The 22,327-nt window shown below is 40.5% G+C and overlaps 1 protein-coding gene and 1 long non-coding RNA gene across 2 annotated transcripts; both read right to left on the bottom strand.

The window, feature by feature from the left end:
* Window positions 1-817: 817 nt before the first annotated feature.
* Window positions 818-9,353, bottom strand: nup50 (nucleoporin 50). The gene is made up of 8 exons (XM_056367651.1): window positions 9,195-9,353; window positions 7,626-7,704; window positions 7,029-7,112; window positions 6,641-6,854; window positions 4,513-5,187; window positions 3,152-3,236; window positions 2,518-2,636; window positions 818-1,751 (listed from the first exon to the last, which is right to left on the bottom strand). The coding sequence occupies exons 2-8, from the start codon at window positions 7,692-7,694 to the stop codon at window positions 1,552-1,554; spliced, it is 1,446 nt and encodes a 481-aa protein (XP_056223626.1). The 5' UTR covers window positions 7,695-7,704; window positions 9,195-9,353; the 3' UTR covers window positions 818-1,551.
* A 1,497-nt stretch (window positions 9,354-10,850) lies between these two features.
* LOC130163451 (uncharacterized) lies at window positions 10,851-19,366 on the bottom strand. The gene is made up of 2 exons (XR_008826473.1): window positions 18,780-19,366; window positions 10,851-14,047 (listed from the first exon to the last, which is right to left on the bottom strand). It is a non-coding gene; the product is annotated as an uncharacterized LOC130163451 (long non-coding RNA).
* Between the last annotated feature and the right edge of the window lie 2,961 nt (window positions 19,367-22,327).

Below are 22,327 nucleotides of genomic sequence, written 5' to 3'. Positions count from 1 at the left end.
AACACAGCTTCAGTACCAGAGTCTTTATAACGTGGACATGAGGATAAACATGCTGGATCATCACTATCACATAAACTCATCACAGACGTCTACATGTCGAAAGATTTTTATTTGTTTTCTAAAGATCTTTAATTATTCATTTCTGTTGCTAATTAAATTAAATTTGAATCATTTCCAGACGTGAGCAGCTCCTCCATCTCTGTTCACTGCACTGTAGGAGAAGAGTTCAGTCTGAACAATTAACCAGAATATTAATATTGTGTAATATCCAAACCCCAGGAGCTGCAGTTTCTTTGGTACCAGAGCAGCAACAATCACATTATCATCATGTTTCAGGGTCTAGTTAATAATAAAAACCTGCTGCGAATGTTCTTAGTTTGGTTTCTACATTAAATGTGACCTGATGGTGGCGCTAGAGGAAAAGTCAGAGGGTCATTAAAGTCACTTCATTTCATCACAATCACCTGATCTGAGCCAAGATGGAGGACGACATCGTCATGAAGCCACATGGAGGATAAAAGAATAACGTTTTATTGTTCGTTTCAATATTTAATTTTTATCTTTTCCAATTGAATTTTTTTAATCTGTTAATTTGATTAATGTGAAGGAAACTACCTTCGATACAAAACTCCCATTAACTTCTGACACGTTTTAAACCCTGAATTATTACGACATTAAATCAAGATCATTTCCTGTCTGGTTCTGGTGCAGCTCCTAAACCTCTCCTCCTGAGACAGACGGACCACAACAGAACCAGGAAGTGAATCGCACATGGAGCTGGAATCAAAAATAAGAGACAGAAATTAAAAAGCAGCAGTCGAGTTGGTTTGTTTCCTTTTATTCCCCAATAAAATGTCTTTACAAATGTTCTCAGACGATGACAGCATGCCTCATCTCGACGGCCGGACCGAAGGCCACACAAAGGACACTTGGAAAACAACAGAGTCCATGTTGACAGAAAAACAACAAAAATAAAACACTTCCTTCCACGCGGCGCTCAGAAACATTCACACGAGGTTCCATCAGTGAGAGAAATGATTCCTGCCGACACAATAAATAGTTTCCAGAGCCAAAAAAAAAACAGAAACCAGACTCAGCAGACGCTCGGCTCGACATCCTCGACACGTTCATTAAAACATTAACTGTTACTGCAGGTATTTAATTTGTAAAACCAAATCGACTGGACCTTTATTTGGAGCTTTCCCCAAAGAAACTCAGTGGTAAAGATCGAAGGACGACTCGTGAAACACTGAGGCTGATCGACACACCTTCCGTCTCTGATCAAACAGCAGCAGCAGCGTCGGAGGAGGAATGTGGTCGCCGACGCCGACGCCAACGACCTGCTTCTGATTTCAAACTAAAAGATTTCACAGTATGACGACCAATTCATTGTGATGGAACAGCTGATTTACCAGGAGTTAAGTACAAGTGTGTGTGTGTGTGTGTGTGTGTGGATAAAACCGGCGTGATGAGGAGAAGGGTGATGAGTCTGGGGGGGGGGGGGGGGGGGGTCAGAGGATGACCAGGTGAAGTCTGCTAAAAGCTCGGGGTTCAGCCTTTCTTCTCCTCCAGGATCTTGTGGAGCTCGTCGGCGTCCTCGGCGGTCTTGACCCGGATGAGGAGGGGGACGGGGCTGCTGGGGTTCTTGTCGTCGATGGACGGGTTGGGGACGCACACCACCATCACGTTGTTCTTACCGACCCGAGAGCACGGCATGGACGACTGCACCATGATGTTGAGGAGGATGTTTCCTAATCAGGACGGAGGAGACGAGGTCGTTAACGGAGCCGAGACATCAATGTTTAACATACTTTCATTAATTGATTATTAATCAGATCTTAAAAGGAGGAAGAACACATTGTTCCAAGTCTTCCACTTAAGGTTTCCTTAAAATGTTCATTCAGTATTTAAGAGTTTCTCTTATCTCGGTCTTAAACTTAAGGAATCAGTTAGAAAAGGAGTCGAGTTAAAACAGAAATAAATCAGAAAACACTAAAGTGGATTTCAGTTTGAAGGTGTTTCCTGAGCTGCAGTTCCTCTGATGCAGCAGCAGGTGGAGCTGTTCGCTCAGCTGAGGTCAAACAGGAAACAGCTGTTCCTCTCTACAGTCTGTGTGTGGGAATATTCTGCTGCATATTAATGTGAATTTAAATTAAACCTGGGATTAAACACCTGAACAATGAGGAGAAACAACTTGTTTCTTTTTCTCGGGTTTTGTTTGTCTCCTGCGTCAGCTGACTGAGGACGTCGCCATAGAAACCAAGTATTTCTCCATTTCTCTGACATTTAAAGAGCAAATGATTAATCAAGAAAACACTGATTAGATGATGAGAATGGATCTTCAATTTAGAAAATCTCTCATTAATACGTATAATATAATATAATATAATATAATATATAATACGTCTCTAATCCTGTAGTTCACGTAGAAGCAGCTGCTGTCTCCTGCTGATGAATCAGACATTTTGTTTTCAGTTCAAACTAAACTCCTGCAGCTGTAATTCTTTTGTTTTTTACCCAGGTTGGTGTCAGCGCGAATGAGCAACTGAGTTTTTCCCTCCGCTGTTTGTTTGAGGTGCAGAGTTCCCACTCCTTTCTCCTTGAACTCCGAGTTCTTCTTGTAGAACATTTTACACCTGAAGGAAAAACAACAGGTGAACACACGGAGCAACGCTCATCTGCACAAACACAAAGCTCTGCGTCGCAAACGTCGACGACGCCTCGTTTTCATGTTCAACCGAAAACAGCAGAAGAAACAAAGTGATGAAACATGAACAGCCTCCAGCTTCAGGGACATTTACACCAACAAACATTTATTACAAATAAATCTTTTCTCTACATAAAAACCTTCAGTCAAACCGGAGAGGGTTTTAATTAAAGTCTCATCTATGTAACATGTATTATATAAACATATACAGTTATATCTGTGGCAAATAAAAAAATATTATCCATTTAAGTCAACGTGTGGATTTTTAATTTTCCTCTTTAGTAAACTTGATGGAAAAGCATCAAATTAAATCTGAAGACATGAAGAGACTCAGCTGCTCTCGCTTTGCAAACTCCCAGAGATGGAGGTTTTCACCAAAGGGAGCGATGACTTTACTACAGTGTTTTGTTTATTATTAAATATGATTTTAAAGCTCTGACGTACTTCTTTGAGTAGAAAGCGTCGTCCTCTTTCACCTCTTTGATGTCAGGTTTCGGCGGCTCCTCCGACTCTTCTTCTCCGTTCTCGTCTAAAAAAACAAACGACAACGTTTCATGAAGATCAGATTCACGTCGAGTCACGTGACGTCGACCTTCTGACGTCTGAAGAATCTCCATGTTCAGGAGATCAGCTTTAAACTGAGTGACGAGTCGACCGACGGGAAATTCATCAATAACAATTCTGATAATTGATCCTTCGTTAACGTCATTACAAACTTTCTCCAGGTCGTAACATCAGAATATTAAGTTTGTCTCTGCAGGTGTTTCAGACATTTTTTCTCTTTTCTAAATCAATTATCAATTAATCTTTAATGAAAATCATCAATATTTACAACTCCGAATAAAACTGATAACTGTTACTTAATAAAGGACTTGATCATTTATCACACGTTAGATTTACACACAGTAATTAACAATTTAAAGAGCTGAGCCAGTCACTTAGATTTTACAGTTTCCTCCTTTGCAGATAAAATCAACATCAGATTGACCATCAGCTGTTTTGATTACTGATTGATCATTTAAAGGTTTTCTGTCTTTGTCTTCAGTGACATGATGAAATAACAATTAGCAGTTTAATGGATAATAAGATGAATGTCATTATTTGACACCTGATGATCTAACTACAGTTCACTGCTTCTCCTCACGTCAACGTTTCTACATGTCAGAGTTTATTTCAGTTTCATTAATAATAAAACCTGATTCATCTGATTTTACCACAGTGATTAGAGCTGACACAATTAGTGAACTTACCAATCAATCATTCAAAATAAATATTCCAAGTCAGTGTCTCAGTTTCTCTCTGACAGGAAACTAAGTGTTTGGGTTCTGGACGGTCGGACGTCGTCTCAGACTCTGGGAATTAGTTTCTGACATTTTATAAAGTGAAGAAACAATAAAGAGCAACAGGAAAAAGCGATGATTCTTATCATCTGACTTTCTTGATCAACTGTTTGGTCTATGAAATGCCAGAAACAGAAAAAAACAAATGATATTTCATTTACTATCTAATTGAATTATTTATTTTTACCTTTATTTCTAATATTGAGCTACTGGACACTTGAATCTTCCCTCAGGAAGAATAAAGTAAATATCTCTCTCTCTCCATCTGATACGTGAAAAACAAGAAGCAGCAAATATTTTTTTCTTTCTTTATATTTCAGCTTTAAATCTGTTGTGATTGATAAGAATCATAATTAGCTGCAGCCCTGATCAGAACTCGTTTATGTTTCTGACACTGAAGAATAAATGAACAACTGAACGTCTCTCTCTTCTGTCTGTTTGAGACATAAATGAATTAGAGCGTACCTGCAGCCTTAGCGTCCTCAGCCTTCGTCCCGCTGAAGGACAGAGGAGCGGCGGATCCAGGAGCTCCGAACAGGGAGGTCTGACTGGAGGAGGCGCCGGAGGAGGAGAAGGAGAAGCTGGGGGTCGTGGTTTTGGACCCTAAGGAGCCGAGGACAGAGCTGTCCACCTTCTGGCCGAAGTTAAACGTGATGCCGGCGGGGATCGGAGCGGCGGCGGAGCTTTTGTCCCGGGTCGAGTCTTCTGTCGTTTTTTTACCAAAGGAGAACAAAGTGGCGCCTGGAGCCGGAGCCGCCGAGCTGCTGCTGGAGGAGGAAGATGAGGGAGGAGGAGGAGGAGGGGTGGCTGTGGTTGGCAGCATCCCTCCCTGCTTCTTCTCCTCCGAGCCCCCGTCAGATGGAGCAGCAGAGCCGGCGCCGTACTGCCGCTCGATGCTGGACAGGTGCCGCTCATAATCCCTGAAGATGGGGTTGAGATCACACAGCGGGTTGTCGTTCACGTGTTTGGTGATCCAGTCCCGCACCGAGCAGTTGAGGGCGGTGAGCTGCCGGCTGTACTCCTTGTTGCTGACACTGCTGCTGCTGCTGCCGGAGCCCGAGCTTTGAGCCGGGCTCGGGGCGGAGCCATTGGTCTGCTTGGCCGTGATGTCAGTGGAGGCGGGGCTGTTGAACGTCAGACCTGAGATGATGGAGGGAGAAATGTTACAGCTGGATGAGGCTGAGAGGAAGAGAAACGAGGAGCCCCTCCCCCCTCTGCTGCAGCCCCCCCCCCCCGCTGCAGCCCCCCCCCCCCTGCAGCCCCCCCCCCCCCCCCCCCCCCCGCCCGCCCTGCAGCGACACGACGACATGAAATGAAAGAGCAGCCAGACACAAACACACAGACGTCGCTGATTCAGCTCCATTACACCCTGATGCTAAACACAGACTTCCACACAGGAGCAGCTTTAACTCAGCTGCATGTCACAGTCTGAGGCCACTGCACCCACCACCACCACCACGATGATGATGGTGTAAGAGAGGATGAAGATTAAAATCATCTCCATCAGCTCTCAGTCTCGTTTCAACACAATCACGTCAGAAAGCTGCTGTGAACACAAAGGAACCAAACTAAAATATTCATTTGTTCGTCACTGAGAGAGGCAGCCATCTTTAAAAAAATATGCACTTTATCTTAAAATAAGAACAACTAAAATAAAATAATAAACTTCTGCTGTAACAGAGCAAAAAATAAATAAATAAATGAAAACTATGCAGAGTCAAAGCTGGTTTCAAAAATCTTCATGATCTACATTCATTCTCAGATAATGTCAGGTGTCTTTAACTGAACCGTAATAAACGCATTCTATATTTTAGTAAGAAGCTTTTTAACACAAAGTCAATCTGCTTCAAATTAAAAGCTTTTATAGTGAAACATCTGCCGGTTTCTTTAATTAACATCAGTGAAATCAACATCAACAGCTGAGTCTTAAAGAGAAATTCATTCTGATCTAGTGGTTAAAACACCAACATCCTCTGAGCTGAGTGGCTCCTTTGTGTCGTTCAGACCTCTCTCTCTTTTTGTCTCACAGAGAGAGAGAGAGAGAGAGAGAGAGAGAGAGAGAGAGAGAGAGAGAGAGAGAGAGAGAGAGAGAGAGAGAGAGAGAGAGAGACACTATCATCCCAGTCATACAATCTGATAAAAAGATGAAGAGTCCCTTTCTCGCGTCACTAACACAAAGCTGAGGAAACGCAGAAGCTGCACTCAACAGACAATGAAGACTAGTTTTCAATTTGATTCAAACTATTTCCTGTTGTTCTGAATCTTTTTATGTTTTTAAAGCAACATTAAAGGCCAAGCAGATCACACTTAACTGACACAAAAGTGTGAAAATATGCTGGTGAACTAATCACAGTATTTATATCTATCGAGACAAAAATCTCACAAAATCCAGATTCTCCAGTTATTTTGATGAAGTTTCGAACCTTTTGCTCCAGTAAAAACAGGTTTTATAATACTGAACATCGACAGCAACACAAACGTCAGGGAACACCTGTCCACGACTCCTGAACCACCTGTGTTCATTCTGAAGTTCATCCTGTTGATGAAACGTCAGGGAAACAGTAACTGGACGTCAGGTGTGACTGTGTCTCACCTGGAGCAGCAGTGGACGCTGCAGGAGACGAGAAACCTCCGAACGAAGGAGCGATGCTGTTTCCGTTGGTGAGGCCGCCGATGCCTTTAAAGCCTCCACCGTTCCCGAAACCCGAGAACAGGGTGGGAGTCGAGCTCCCACTCGCCGCTGCTGCAGTCACCGCCGCAGTCAAAGAAAAGCCTTTAAAACCTTTGAACGCTCCTGGACTCTCCCCCTGAAACACAGGAAACATTTACAACTAACTGAACCACACACAGGTTAAATGTCTTCACACTACAAATCCGTCTCATAATCAAAGACTGAAAATACAAAGCAGGTTAAAAAGAGAGGAATCTGTTCATATTTCCTAAATATTTCATTCACAAGTTGATGTAAAACTCTGTTTCACCTCAGCTCCGAGGTTTCGGCGTTTGGCCTTTTTAATGGCTCGATTCTTCAACACATCTTCACTCGCAACTGAAAACGTCCCCGCCTGATGGAGATGAACAGATTACCTGCTTTAGATTCACAGGTTAAAACATCAGCACAAACTCTGACACACTAAAGTCCCTCGGCTCTTTCTCTCACTTCATTTACATCCAGGTGGAGGTAAAACCGTGTCAATTTTATTTCCTTGACCTTTTCAGTCTCCACAGATCAAAACTAAAACTCTCAGTTTTCATTAGGACTTAGGAATTTGGAGATGTTACAACATCGGGACAATCCATTTTGGGCTGGAACACAATATTCAAATAACAACATAATGTTGTTAATCCACTGTCAGTGTCATCTTTACATGTAATGTCATAATAAAAAACATAGGAGATCAAATTTTAAATCACAAGTAGATGATGACCTGGTTTCTACTGGTTATTGTTCTTTTTAGGATCTTTGTTTTTATCTGTTTATAATCTTCACTCTCACATGTTACAGGATCAATCCAGACAATGTCTCTTATTTAAGGTTGTACAATCACTGGTCAGATCTGTGTCTGTGTGGGACTCACCTCCTCTCCCTCCTCCTCCTGATCCCAGTTCCTGTCCGTTAACTCTTTGTCAGCGATCCTCTTCGCCATCCCACCTGCTCTGTGACACAGAGAGGAAGAAAAAATAAACAGTTAGTGACAAATCATCTTATCTGAGTAATTCATCGGCAGCTTGATCTGGACCAGGACCGGGTCAGGACTCGGAGTCTGCAGGTTTCTACTGCAGAGGTGTCACTGACCAAACCTGAGCTGCGTTAAAGGAGAAACACAAGATTCTCAAGTATCATCTACGGCTGTAATTAGCTCCCATACTGCACAATGTCCTAATATAACTGACATATTAGAAACCATCAGTAAAATGCAACTACAGCTTTCAAACTGAATCAACACCTGACAAACATTAAAAGGTTTGTGGACTAGAGCTGAAACAAGCAGTCGATTTATCAATTAATCAAATAATAAAATATTAATTGCCAACAAATTTTGATAATCAGTTATTTTTATGTAAAACATTTAAGTTTCACAAATGTAACTTAATATAAATATAATGCTGGTTCTCTGAAGTCGTGTTTGACAGTAACTGAATGTCTGTGTTTTTTACCGTTAGTTGTACAAAGCAATACATTTAAGTAATATGTCTGCTTTTTTCTTTCTATCCATATAGATAAATCTGCCCAATATTTTCTTAATTAACAAATTATTTATTTTATAAGATGTCAGAAAAAATACAAATAAATAAATAAAAACAGCTTCTCAGAGGCTGAGGTGATCTTCAGACATCATTCAGTCAAAAACAACATCTTAATAACAACATGGACGATTAATAACAACAGCAACTGTAAACATCCTATCTTAAAGAATACTTTTCACTGACAGTAGAAGTAAAAGCAAAAGTAGAAACCCCAGTGTACTCCATCACGTTCAACCAATCATGAACTAAATCAAATATATAAGAAACAAAATACAAATAAAAAAGAAAATTAATAAACAAGTAGAATAGAATCTGTAAATAGATCTGAACCATACTGTAGCTGTAATTACTATTTAAATACTGCACAATGATTCTGCTCAGTAACTGATAGACGTTATTTCTGTAAATAATTAATATTACTTACAGTTACTTACAGTTAGTCTAAGTGTCGATAATCTTTGCTAACACCTACATCATCCCGTTAACCCACTGATCTGAGAATTAAACCCCAGGTTGCTGTTTCCCACTCAGCTCCATGGTTACACATTAAAACCTGTCGTGTAGACTTTAAGTTAACTAACAGTTAATTAGCTTTACTCAGCTAGCTCTTCCTCCAGGCTACCAACCGTTAGCGAGATAAACACCAAGATTGAGGTCAGATTAACAGTTAACCGGGTAGAACAGTATAACCGTGAGGGGATTGTGAACCTTTGTTAACAGGTTCACTGGGTACCCAACGTCCATGTTCGGGCTCTTAGCCGGTGAGCTAACGGCGGGCGTTCAGGCTAACCGGGCCCGCACGTTAGCTAGCTAGCAGCGAGCGGCTAACGTCATGTTAAACACCGCCTCGGCGCTAACGTTAGCTCCTCATGCGGCCAGGTTAATTAAACCTAACGTACCTTTTCTAGAGGGTAAATCCGGACTGATTGTGTGATAACTCCAGGTGACGCAGGCCACTTCAGAAACGTGAGTAAAACACCTTCACAGGTAAAAATCAATAAACCGCTGTGATTTGAACGAGCCTCTCTCACGCCGCCATTTTACATAGCGGCACATCCGCATGGGCTCACGCGGCCCACCTCTTTGCTCATGCGCAGCAGAACGCACCCTCTAATATGGGAGTTGTAGTCCATAACAACTAGCTTTTGAGTAGAGCCACTTAGAGATCTTAAAAATAAGGAAACAGTAGTTTTGGAGACATCGTTTTAATGTATTTATTTATTTTATCTTTTTATTGGCTGACTATACTAAATTATATGTATTTATTAAAATATGAACAGTTTTGTTTTAGGCTACATAAAGTTTCATGTAGATAAGATGCTGATGATTTTTATTTTATTAATTTATATATTTAGCATATTTTATATTTATTATATATTATATATTCTATTTATTTTATTTATGTTTTACTTCTATTAGTTTCTTACCTACGTCATTTGTTTTTGTGATATATGTCACTTAGCTTTATTTGGCTCAGAGCTTCCTCTCTTCTGATTGGCTCACCGATCTCTTGTTACTACAGCTCCAGAGAGAAGCCATGTTTGTTTTTTACATTTTTTACAGTTTTAAAAATGAATTATTTGGTATATATTTTTTTATAAACTGTATTTCCTGTATATTCAGTGCATTAGAAAACTATATTAACAATCTTTGTAATGCAATAATTCCTGTCTTTAATTATTCTATTACACTTATGAAATAGCAACACAAAGAGTTAAATTAAAAGAGTTTAAGTGTTGGGATGGACCCTGATAGTGTTTATTTGTGTTTGTTTGGCTGTGAACCAGCAGAGGAGAATAATCCTTAAACTCAGAATGAAAACCATCAAATCTGGAGACACCTGTGAGGTGTTGTGCTGGTTAATACAGGATTTGGTGGAATTTTTTTTTGTAGCTTGAAAGTGTCTGAATTCACCCACATCCCTCATTCTTATAAACTGGAAACGTAATTTTTGGCTGAAGGCATTAAAAATAAACCGTTGCTGCTGCGTCAAGGTCAGAGCAGCTTTCAGTGTTTGAGATGAAAAGTGACAGTTATCAGTCACTGCACCTGCATGGGGTAAATGAGCTCCGCCACACATGTCCAGCTTTGATTTAACCTGCCTTCTCACAGCTTTCCCCTTCAGCTAAATGGTGATTTTGGGATTTACCAGCCAGTCCATTTCAGCTTCTCCTCCATCCTTCAGCAGCGCTGTGTGTTTTCAGAGAAGAACTCAGGATGCACGCAGAGACTCGAGGGATTGGGGGGTAAAATGGTGCAGAGTTGGGCAGCAGATGGCTCGTCTCCAAGCTTTCAGGATCCCGGTCGGCCTTGCCAAATAGGAACAGGTGCTGGAGAAAGTAGGAAGTGAGCTGTGGGCCCTAGCGGCAGCAGGAGACCCTTGACCAGCTGGCGAGGAGAAAATGGAAGGACTTGGCAGCAGAAAAAAGAGAAAACCTGTATAATGTAGAAGGAACAGGCCGGCCAACATGTGAGGCTGAGAGAGGCAGGGGTTCTCTAAAGCCTTTAAACACAAACACATGCAGCACTGACACATCACACTGAATCATGGGAGATCATTTTAAAGGATCCAGAGTTTTATTTAAATGATATTTGACCATTTTTATATCAGTGAAGGTCCCAAAGGAGCCACAGAGTTTTTAATATACAACCAAATATCATCAACAACACGTCAGGAAGACAAGTGTTGCACATTTTAAAGATACAAGGAAAAAAGAGTAGAGAAACATGGTTCCCCACACTTCTACAGATCATTTTCCAGGGTCTTTCCAGGACTTTTCCAGGACATTTCCAGTAGTATAAGAGACAGGTATCACACCCTCTCTGTGGACGTCTGATTTAAAAGACCTGCCGTCTGTGTCTATAACTTCTCTATGGAACCATCTCTCTGATCATAGGACATATGTTTTAATGTCATTACTTTTACCACTGTCTCCTCATTTTTATTCCTTGTTTTAAAGCTATTTTAATATTGTTATTACAGTTTATTTTGTGATGTTGAAATATATGAACGAAGCATCCAGGACACTGAGCTGGATTTAAAGGGGGACGTACTAAACCTTTGTAATGGAAGGTTTAAAGACAATAAAACTCTCCATTTTAACTGATGAGCTCCTAATGAAATTCCAAGAGCGTCTCCTTTACATAAACAATATATATATATATATATATATATATATATATACACACATAATTCTGTAGCTGTTCTGTGAGGAAGAATCAGCCTTTCTCTGTCTTACATCACTTTGACCTGAATATATTATTATTATATTATTATATAGACAAACATTTAATGGATTTATTAGTGTGTGAATCAGTGTGTGAATCCTCTGCAGATGCTGTAAATGCTGCTGTGTGCAGCACTTGTGTTTCCCCTCCACCAGCTGCAGCTTTAACAGAAGCAGCCTCTTCCTGCTGTGCAGAGAATTACTCTGTGCTGATAAGATGGAGGGGCCCTCAGCCCTGGGGCCCCTCTCAGCAGGGGTCCTCTGAAGCCCGCAGCCGCCGGGGCTCGGAGCGAGTCGAGCCCGGGCCCTCGGAGCTCAGCGGGGCCGGTTTGTACGGGGGCCAATCTTCAGAGCTGTGAGCAGAATCAAAGGCGGCGACTCCCCGGAGAGAACCGATAAACTATTGATCAGTGGCCGTGAAGGGATGTTGAACATCAGCAATTATTGCAAATGAGGAGACGGGGGGGGGGGGGGGGGGGGTGTCTAAAATTAATACAAAAACACACTGAAGTTCTGCACCACAGTCTCTCACCCTCCATAGGTCTATACTGCGAGACAGCCTGATATTCATTCATTCATTCACCAACTGGCTCATTAATTAATTAATTGATCCATCCACCTACTGATTCATTCCTTCATTCATTTATCTACCTGTTTCTTTGACCAAGCAAATGATGAACGGATGATAAATTCATCCAGTCATTCTTCAATGTAAAATGAAACATATATCCTCTGTGATTTGCTGGTAGATTAAAGGTTTAACATCTTGTGTTTCCTTTTCTCTTATAACAATCTCACCCTGTAGTTTCAGACCTTCTCATTCCTTCCTGTAATTAATTATTATATTTGATTAAATCATTAAGATCTCGCCATCATTTTATTTCATGCATCTCCTCTCTAATTGCCCGTTCAGCCGACAGATCCACGTGTCAATTAGGCTTTTGCAAATGGAGCTATAATTAAGTTGAATTAATTGACTGGCAATGTGGACAGCAATTAGTACAGTGACAAATGAACAGGAAGCAGAACTGATGTTTCGTAATGATCCCGAATACCGTCTCCGTTTGAAAAAGGTGAGATGACAAGTTTTAAACATCTGATTTATCTGGATTTAATTATTCTCTGGTATTTACTTCCTGGTTTCCTCTCTGGGTTTCTGTGTGGACTCTGAGCTTCAGGAAATAACCTCCTGCCTTCTAGTGGCTGAGGAAGGTACTAAACTGAACAAAGACAAATCCACCAGATTAACTTTGAAAAGCTTCTGTGTTTTTATATGAACTATTCAGACGAGGGGCGGAGCCACACATCGTAAACATTGTCATTACATCATGTAATTTTCTCCCCATTCACAGCAGATACGCGCTCCATTCACTGTATCATGTACTTCATGTGGTGAAAACATGATCGTTGCCCAGGAAACAATCATCAGGAGCCTGCATCATATTGTGACTCTCATTGTTCTTCTGGAAACACAACACATTCAGAGAGAGACTCATCTTCACTACGGAGGCAAAACTTTTCTGATGTCACTATTTTAATTCACATGAAGTTCATAGATTTAATGTTGAAATGATGAATCTACATTTTAAATCCAGACCATAATAATCTGCGCTGCTCTGACTGAGCAGACGTGGATCCACAGAGGAACATTTACTCTGATGATTTATCATTTCTTTAAGGAACAGCATCACAGGATGAACAGCATGGACTGTTTTATCTGCTGTACTCCAGATCACTCAGTTCTCATGCTCTTCTTCTTCTTCTCTCCCTCGCTCAGCTCCACTCCAACAAAATATAAAACAAAAAGCGTTTTAATATTTCTCATCATAAACTGAAGATGTAAAAATATTAAACGCATCTTATTCTCTTACATCTGCATCATACCTGAACCCTCCTTCTGTGGCACAAACCTTCACTTCTACTCAAGGATGAACTGATTAGATTTTGGTGGTCAAAGGTCAAAGGTCAAGATCAGTGTGACCTCACAAATCACAGCAATTATGACAAAATTTCTCACAAATGGTTCAAGTTTTATATGACCTTGGATAAACGGACGTAACCTGGAACTAGTCCGAGTGGCGGAGGGATACGACCTCAAGGAGAAGATTCTACTTTCTTTTATTTTCTCCTCTTCTTCCATTAATAGAAGCAAACTGGTTTCATTTAACGGACCTTAAATATCTAACAAACCTATAAATATCTTCACTACACGCACATCTCAGCAGGTTTTCTTGGACCTTCAGCAGCTGAGGTGAAAACCCTTGAGTGGTACTAAGGTAGTGAACTGTCAGAGGAGTTGAGACCCTCCGCCCTCTGACCCTGGAGGAAGACGCACGGTGAACGGATGAATATTCAGGGAACAGCAGCCTGTGTGATCCAGATTCAGCAGATATATGAACTGCGTCTTTGATGTGTCGCTGCTGGATGCGGCACCAACATCACGCCGTCTGATGTGTTTCGGGGAGTCCGTCCTCCCCGCTGCTCCGGATCACAGCTCATAACAGCCAGCGAGGCTGAGTCTCCACCTGGGGAAATATCCATGTGATAAATGAATTCGCCCGTCAGACTCTTCAAAGCCGCCTGATTACAAACTGTCTGTTTGGTTTAATATGAAGTGGCTTGGCAAACACTGAAGGGAGTTTAGAACAATCAGACTGAGATGATTGAATTATACTGATTAATAATTCATTTCTATTAAACCCTCAAACTTAGAACAAGTGAGCGGCTGCTGCCAAAGAGCTGCAGCGTTGACACGGAGCAGTTTTTGAAATCTGTCAGTGTCATTAAAACACACAACAAAACACCTGTCAAACACCTGAAGCAAACATGTCTGAAGGATAGAGACATTTCCTCTTAGTGTTTCCACATGATGTGTCCACTTCAGGAAGACGGTGTTCAAATGTGTTTCAGTTCAGCAGGAAAACATTATGATTTCCTCAGACTGACTCTCTTGTGCTGGAGAGGAGATCAAATTGCTCAGATCTGTTGTTTGAATAACAAAAGGAAAACCATCATGTAATTAAAGTAAAAGTTCTGTATTGAAGATTCAACTTATTATAAACTATAAGTTCACATCATTGTCCCAGTTCAGTGTTAAATTATGGAGCTGCTGAGATCCTGAACGATGATTTATTAAAAGCACAAAGTTATTATTCTTCAGGCCTTCAGGATGTAATATATGTACATAAACTGAATTTCCATGAATGAAATAAATGTAGGTTACATATAAAATAACAACATATTCCTAAATATATAAATATAAACTAAATATGTAAATATAACAACATAACTGAGTACATACACACATGTGATAACAATATATATATATATATATATATATATATATATATATATATGTGACATATATGACAACATCAGTCCTGATATTGGGACATATATATATATACATATATATTTCTGTATGACTCCTGTTAGTTTTGTTGTTCTTCTTATTGGTGACCTTAACATACACCTGAGCAGGTAGCTGCTAACACCTGCACATGTTTACTTATATTGTTGGAATATAATAATAATAATAATAATAATAATAATAATAATAATAATATATAAATGTTTTATTTGCCAATATTCAGAAACCAGAAAACAATGGTAATAATAAGGTTTAGATTATTAACTTTCATATGATCTATGTGGCAAAGAGAATCATCCAGTGGCTGAAATGTTTCCATGAACCTTTAGAAACTGAAGTAGAACCAACAAACCAAAGATTATTTTCATTATTGATGAATCAGTTATTATCTGGATTATTGGCTGATTTGTGATCGTCTGATTCACAGAGATGTAAGAAAGTAGATGATTTAGATTGCAATCATCACTGAGGCTTAATGAGTCATTACAATAGTTGCTGATTCATTTTCCGTTGATCAATTGATCACTATGATCTCATGACGACCTCTCTGAGCGATTATCCAAACACCACGTCTTCCTCTGCGTTTAATCCAGATTCCACCTGTTGTTTGTTGCTGAGGTGATTGCTAGTTGTGCATTTGTGTATTTGTGTATTTGTGTATTTGTGTTGGTAATAATACACATACATTCTAACACAATAGTTAACTGTTAGCGTGTGTAGCTCCTCTGGTCTGTTAACGATATGCTAATTATTGTTTGCAGCTTGTGAAAGTCTAATCACAAGCTGCTTGATGTCCGTTTAAACGAGAGAGAGAGAGAGAGTTTCTTTTTTCTTTGTGAATCTTTGCAGCTCCTTAAAATAAAGAGATTTCCTTCAGCCCTGCCTCCTCTCTGCTACGCTGCTGTTCTCTGACACACACAAACACACTGAATCATTATTATGTCAGCACATTATCTCCGCATGACAATTTACAGCTGAACAATGCGTTTCTCTCCCATTCACAGCAGCAGAATAGCACCACAGACGCCTTATTTTTCTGTTCCAGTACAACTGGCTCGACAGCAGCAGCGCCGCTCGGTGCTGCAGAACTGTTTGGCTTGAAGCCAGAGCCGGGACCAGTCGCCTGAGAACTTGTTTGATTTACTGTTGGTGGAGTGAAGGAGGCTCCGAGGGAGAGAACTGGGTCACAGCCTCAGCACAGCAACAATTAACTCGCAGAAGTTTGGAAAGAGCAGCAGCCGACTGTCGCTGAGAGACCGTGAACCAACGGGCCCCAACCCTCCGACAGCAACACCCCAAGACTGAAAGACACAGAACGACTGTCTGTGTCTGTGGTCGTTTCCTGTCTCCTTGTTGTTTATCTGATTCTACAACTCACCCCTTCAGCCCCTGGTCCTGCACCCAGTATAGGCCTGTTCAGTAATCAATACATGTTGACTGCACCTTTTCAAACTCATGGCCCACTTGAAAATCTCAAAACTGTTGGTGGTGTGATAAGGGGAGGGGTGATCATGTGGAACAGTCCCCCTCTCCAGATCTATGAGTTACCATGGGCCTGTGAATATCTCATAACCAAAGATAATAACACTGTTTATGTACTGAAATAAATATATAAAAATTTTAATGACAAAACAAAAATATGGAGGCCAAACAGAGCACGTTTTATTTTGATAATCTGTCTCTTTCCTTTTAAGTCTTCCTGTTGCTAACCAGCTGTTCATATGATTCTCCAGTGTTTGCCATGGATGTGATGTTTTAGTGGAATCAGACTGAGATAGACGATGTGATGATGATGATGATGACGTGGTCCGGCCAGCAACAACATGAGAGTTCCTATCATTGGTTTATCACAGTGATGGGCTTTAACACAAGAAAAAAACAAAACAATCAAAAGGAGTTTTTTATGGTTTTAAAGATAATTTTGTTTTAAATCACTTAACACCTCTTCACCAAAATTATTCTGTTTTTGCGAATGATTTCTCGGCCCACTTGCAATACCTCTGCGGCCCACCAGTGGGCCCCGGACCAGAGGTTGGGAGCCACTGGTCTAAAGAGATGGTGTGGAGGTTTTAGTTTGTTTGAATCTGTTTTCTCCTGTAGCAGCTGTGTACACTGTGACTGCAGTTCATCAATAAACATGTTTTCTCTCTGTGATCCGGACTGAAACGTCTCTGCGACCGAGGGTCAGACGTTCATGGTCCCCTGAGGATGACCTGTGAAAACTCAGACTTTTCCTCCAGCGCCACCATCGGGTCACATTTCAATTTGTCCAGGACTTTGGTTTATGTCCAGCTACCTTCAGAACTGATGCCATTCAGCCTCAGCTGCACTGGTTTTCAGTGGTTATTAGCTAACGCTAGCATGCTAACACGCTCACCACAGAGACATATTGTTGTGTCTCTCAGTCTTGGGTCTTGCTGTAGAAGGACTGGGGGCCCTTCACCTGTCTGTGTCCAGGGGCCCTTTGTTTGTACTGCGTCCTCTTCCTGCAGCACAGCCTGGTATCAGGCCTGTGTTTGTAGGTAGGGGAATGCAGTGTTCTCTGCTCTGATCTCTGCTGCCAGCTCTCTGACTGCACTTGGCTGACATTTATGTCAACCTCTCATAAGCCCAAAGACACAATCCTTACAAATGTCAGTGTATCTTTTCATCAGCAGTGAAGGATATGTTCTTGGCTCCTGCTCCGTCTGCATGGTGCAGCGATGCAGTTTGCCAATCATCCATTTGGAAGACCAAATAAAAATGTCAGAGCACCACTCCACTGATGGAGTGTCTGTGCTGATATTAGGCCACGTTTAACTGAACCCTGCTGCTGTTGCTTATACATATTACAGACATGTTCATATCAATGCTGCAAAACACACAGCAGACTGTGCAGCAGGTATTTCCACCGGCAGGTAAATGAAGAGCTGTAGTGAAATAATGAGACGGTTAATGGCTGAATTTAGAAATTACCATACTGACTTTTTTCTCTCCCTTGTATTAATCTATCTGTTAGGCTATGTGCTTTTCTATCCACTCTTAATTATGCTGCAGAGTAGAGCAGACGATATTCAGGACAAATAATGAAAAAGCTTCTAATCTCTCACCCTCCGGCTTATCATCCTCACTAAGAGCTGCTCGTCAATAAAGACAATCTACGGCACAGAGCCGTGATTTCTCTCTCCAACTTCTCAAACCTCGTTTAATACAAACTGAAATATTTAAAGAAATTAGTGCTTGCGTGCTACTTGAGAATAGTTTTATATAGTCTCTATTCTACTTTTACCTTTATATTTTATGTCTTTTCTTTTTGAATATTTGGACAAAGTGTGTTGCCTGTGGTTTTTCTAATAAACCAAAATTAAACCAAACCAAACCAAGAGCAACATTAAAACTTCAAATTTCTATAGCTCCTATAGTTTTGGTTTGAACTGAATTCCTCTCATTGGAAAGCATCCATCTTGAAACTTTTATGTCTTTCCAAAATATGAAAATTAGAAGAAGCTTTTAAAGACTCAGTTGGAACCAGAAGGGATCAAACTCATGGATCTTCAAGGAGTTTTTACAAGAAATCCTGGGAATGGTGTTTTGAATCATATTTTAATTTACCTGGGTTGACAACAGCAATATAAGGATTCTTATAATAGATAATGCTCCATATTGTTGCAGTTTGCCATTAAAACGAAGAACTGCAGTTCCTCTAACGACCACTAGAGTCTGGCTCCAACAGTGAGTCAGTCCCCATAGACTCCCATGTTAAAATGTCCAACTTTACAGCAGAAATAAACATGTTTACAGCCTGGTACAAAAACTGTTTTGGTGTCTAGAGCTAATTTCCTCCTTCATGACACCTGTTTATATAACTCACCTGTTTACATTTTATTCAGGACTAAAGTTGTTCATACCTGAGTGCCAGGTGGGTGCAGTCTGAGCTGTCTGCCCGGTCCTTGAACGTGACCTCGGCCGTGTTTGTGTTGTCGGTGCCCTGGAGGATTTCACACGGATGTAACGGACTAATAATCCCGCTTGTTGTACGGAAGTCTGTGCTCCTGCTTTTAGAGGTGAGTGAAACTCCAGCATCATATTATTTACATGTTAGCTCTAATCCGTAGGTATCGGCGTCTGTGCTCATCCTACCTGACTTGTTAGCTTAGCTTGTTAACTAGCTAGTTAGCCCTGGTTAGCCTTCCGGCAAGACGCCCGGCTGTGCTAACGATGCTAACAAGTCTGTATGCGCGACACAGTTATTAAACCGGAATGTACTGAAGTCCCGGCCCACAAACGCTTCACCTGTTTGCCTGTGTTTGGATTGGTCGGCAGTTAGGCGGAGTCAAGCACTAACAAGATGGCGGCGGCGGAGCAACTAAAATTAGCATTAGCATTTAGCAGAGCTACAAGAGAGGGAATACTGAACTTAGAGTCAGTCATCAGGTGACACAGACAGCACAACACATTGATCATCATGTTGATCAGTAACTGTTGGATGTGGAAGCAGCTGTTTACAACATTTACATTTATATAAGAATTTCCAACGGCATATAATGTCTCCTGAATTAGCCAAGTCAAGACAAGATGTCAGATGTGGTGTTTGCAGCTTTTGTGACCTCCCCCCACGTCACTGTTGATATTTTAAATCTCAACTGTGATGAGTTTTAAAACCTCAACAGTGAATTTTTGGGCGACATAATTAAATATAGATTCAGGTTTGTGTATTTGGTGCCAAGGCAGCAGCACCACCACATTGTTATGTGGACAGTTCTTCACAGTCCTAATTTACATTCAGGGACAGTGTCAACAAAGTGGATCAAAATGGACAAAATCAAAACCATCATATCTGCCCATTGTACCTGTGGCGTGGTGAAGGCTGGGGAAACACTGTGGTTAATGTTAATAAGTCCACTTTGTCAGTATAGTACTGTTTCTTTATTTACACAGTTTTTAGAAAACACAAAATTATTTTAAAAGCTCATTAATATAACCCTATTTGTATCTTCCTACACTTTAATACCAGGGTTTCTGCAGAATTTACCAAATTAACTTTGACATTTTAATACCATATACAATTTAATACCTTTTTAATGTTTAAACAATAAGTCCTATAACTGTTTATTAACTATATGAATTTATTGACATATCACATTTCTGTCAGCACAGTACATAAAAATAATTCTTAGTAATATAATTAATCAATTAATGACACATGGACCCATGTATGGATTATTGAACAGGTTTAAAGCGCACAGGCCCAGAGGCCTGAGGGGTCAGAGGGCCACTGGTCCAGAGCCCCTGTATGAAAGGGCTGTTAATATTTTATTTTCTGAAATTCACACAGCTCAATTAAAAAAAAAACACACACACACAAAGAGATAACGACCACATATTTGTTCAAATGGACTCTCACCATTATGAGTCCATGAGTTGTTAAGGAATCTGAAATCAGTACTTTTCAAAACCTGCAAAAACCCTGAATAAAAAATAAAAATAAGATTGTATGATGTTACCTTTTAGAAGGCAGCAGGAGAGTATGTTTACCACATAGTTAATCTTATTTCAGTTACAGTTAGAAGAAGACACGCAGGAACTCAGACAGATTTGATATCAGCTGGACATTAGTTTTTATCTTATAGTCTACCCCGGGCCAGGCCTGGACCGGCCATCTGTCAATACTGGCAGAAACCACTGAAGCCTGGCCGGTCCTGGACCCAGCCTGGGTCGTCACCCACAGGAAATGTTTAACAAGGAATATTTGGAAAACAAATAACGTGGAGCCGGCTGCTTGACTGGCCACTGAAAGTGAAGCACATAACTTTTATTTATCCTGCCCCGAAGTTTACAGAAACCAAATGAAAACAGAAGTGTCAGAATTACCAGTGTCCCTGAATGCAACACGAAAAAAATGGAAGGAAATTCTAAGACACAACAGGCCAATTATATTGAATAATTTCCAGTGTAATATCAGTGTGTGACCTCAGTTTGACTGCGATCAGACAGTAAACGTGTCTTCTGAGGACCTGATGTAAAAACTGAACCAGAGGTGAGTTCATTATTTCAGCTGCTGGTGAAATTAGTCAAAGATGAAAGCAAACAAAGCAAATACTCTCCACGCTCTCTGCTTAATAACACGTTCATGTAACACCGGAGCAACAGCTAGCAGCTCTGAGGCAAATCCATGAATACTGATGAAGACCTCATGTCAGCTGTGTGAGGTGAGATCATGTAACTCTGAAGACTTTTGTGTTACAGGATTCGAAAAATTAATAACAAGAATTTCAGTTGTTGTTCAGTTACAGGATGGTTTAGATATATGTTTCTAGTTGTGCATTATCATAACAACATAATAAAACCACACACTTTACTAAATGATAGAAAAGCTGTAGTGTTGGTACCAACAATACAGTTGTATTATGAATTCAACTTTTCATTAGTAAGAGGAAGAATTAGTTATTCATTATTGCTTTAAGGCTCTTCCTGCTTTATTAACTATATTCTTTATGGTCTAGTTTGTTTAGATTACTGCCCAGTACACCTGCAGCCAGGTACTGCTCAAGTACAGGAATAATGGGGGCTCAGCAGCTAAATTTTGCCCCTGGGCCCCGAAGCATCAAAAGTGTATTACAAACTTGGCAAAGTGGGCAACTGCAGACCCAGGGGGGGCCCTTAAGGCCACAGTTTTGCACATAGGCCCTTAATCTAACTCTAGTTTTAAGACCTGTATTATTTTAGTATTTTGCTTACATATTCCTCTGTACTGTCTCAGCACATGAGGTCCTTTAGCAAAGGACTTAATGTGAACTAGGAGGTGGCAGGGACAGGGAGGGGGGCACATCCACCACTTAACCATGCATGGATTAACCTCCTGGAGGGCTCTGGGGTAAAAACTTTAGTTGAGCCCCCACTGACCCTCACTAGACTTGACAGTTCCATTATTTCCTCATGCGCAGAGAAACCAACCAGGACTCTAGAGCTGAAATGATTAAGATGATTAATCCGTTAGTCTATTGACAGAAATAATTATTTTGATAACTGATTAATTGTTTGTTATTTTTTCAAGCAAAAAGGCCAAAAATTCACTTGTACCAGCTTCTCAAATGTGAATATTTGTTATAGCGTATGTTTTTGTGATGGTAAACTCAACATGTTTTAGCTTTTGACTGTTGGTCAGACACGGAAAAGCACTTCAGGGAATAATGAGGATATAGACATTTTATACACTGAACAATCAATTAATTATTATAGAAAAGAACTGTCAGATGTGTTAATGAAGATATTCATTGACTGCAGCTTGTTTCCCCAGGTTTCTGTCTGATAATTAGCTACTTGACAAACAAAATCAATGGAAACACATTGATAAAAAAGAGTTCTAAAGCTAGATTTTGACACCAGAAGATGGAGGTTGGAGCACCTGCTATAGTATAAAATAATTCTTAGGATTGGGTTGTACAGGAGAATATGG

This window comes from Seriola aureovittata, chromosome 22, assembly GCF_021018895.1.
Source record: "Seriola aureovittata isolate HTS-2021-v1 ecotype China chromosome 22, ASM2101889v1, whole genome shotgun sequence".
In the NCBI taxonomy this organism is placed as follows: domain Eukaryota; kingdom Metazoa; phylum Chordata; class Actinopteri; order Carangiformes; family Carangidae; genus Seriola; species Seriola aureovittata.
This window is presented reverse-complemented; position numbering and strand designations above follow the sequence as displayed.

Coding starts and splice junctions, on each gene's coding strand:
- nup50 (XM_056367651.1), bottom strand. CDS start 7,694: ATGGCGAAGAGGATCGCTGACAAAGAGTTAACGGACAGGAACTGGGAT. Junction 6,855..7,028: donor GCCGAAACCTCGGAGCTGAG/GTGAAACAGAGT, acceptor CCTGTGTTTCAG/GGGGAGAGTCCAGGAGCGTT. Junction 3,237..4,512: donor TGAGGACGCTAAGGCTGCAG/GTACGCTCTAAT, acceptor TTGTTTTTTTAG/ACGAGAACGGAGAAGAAGAG.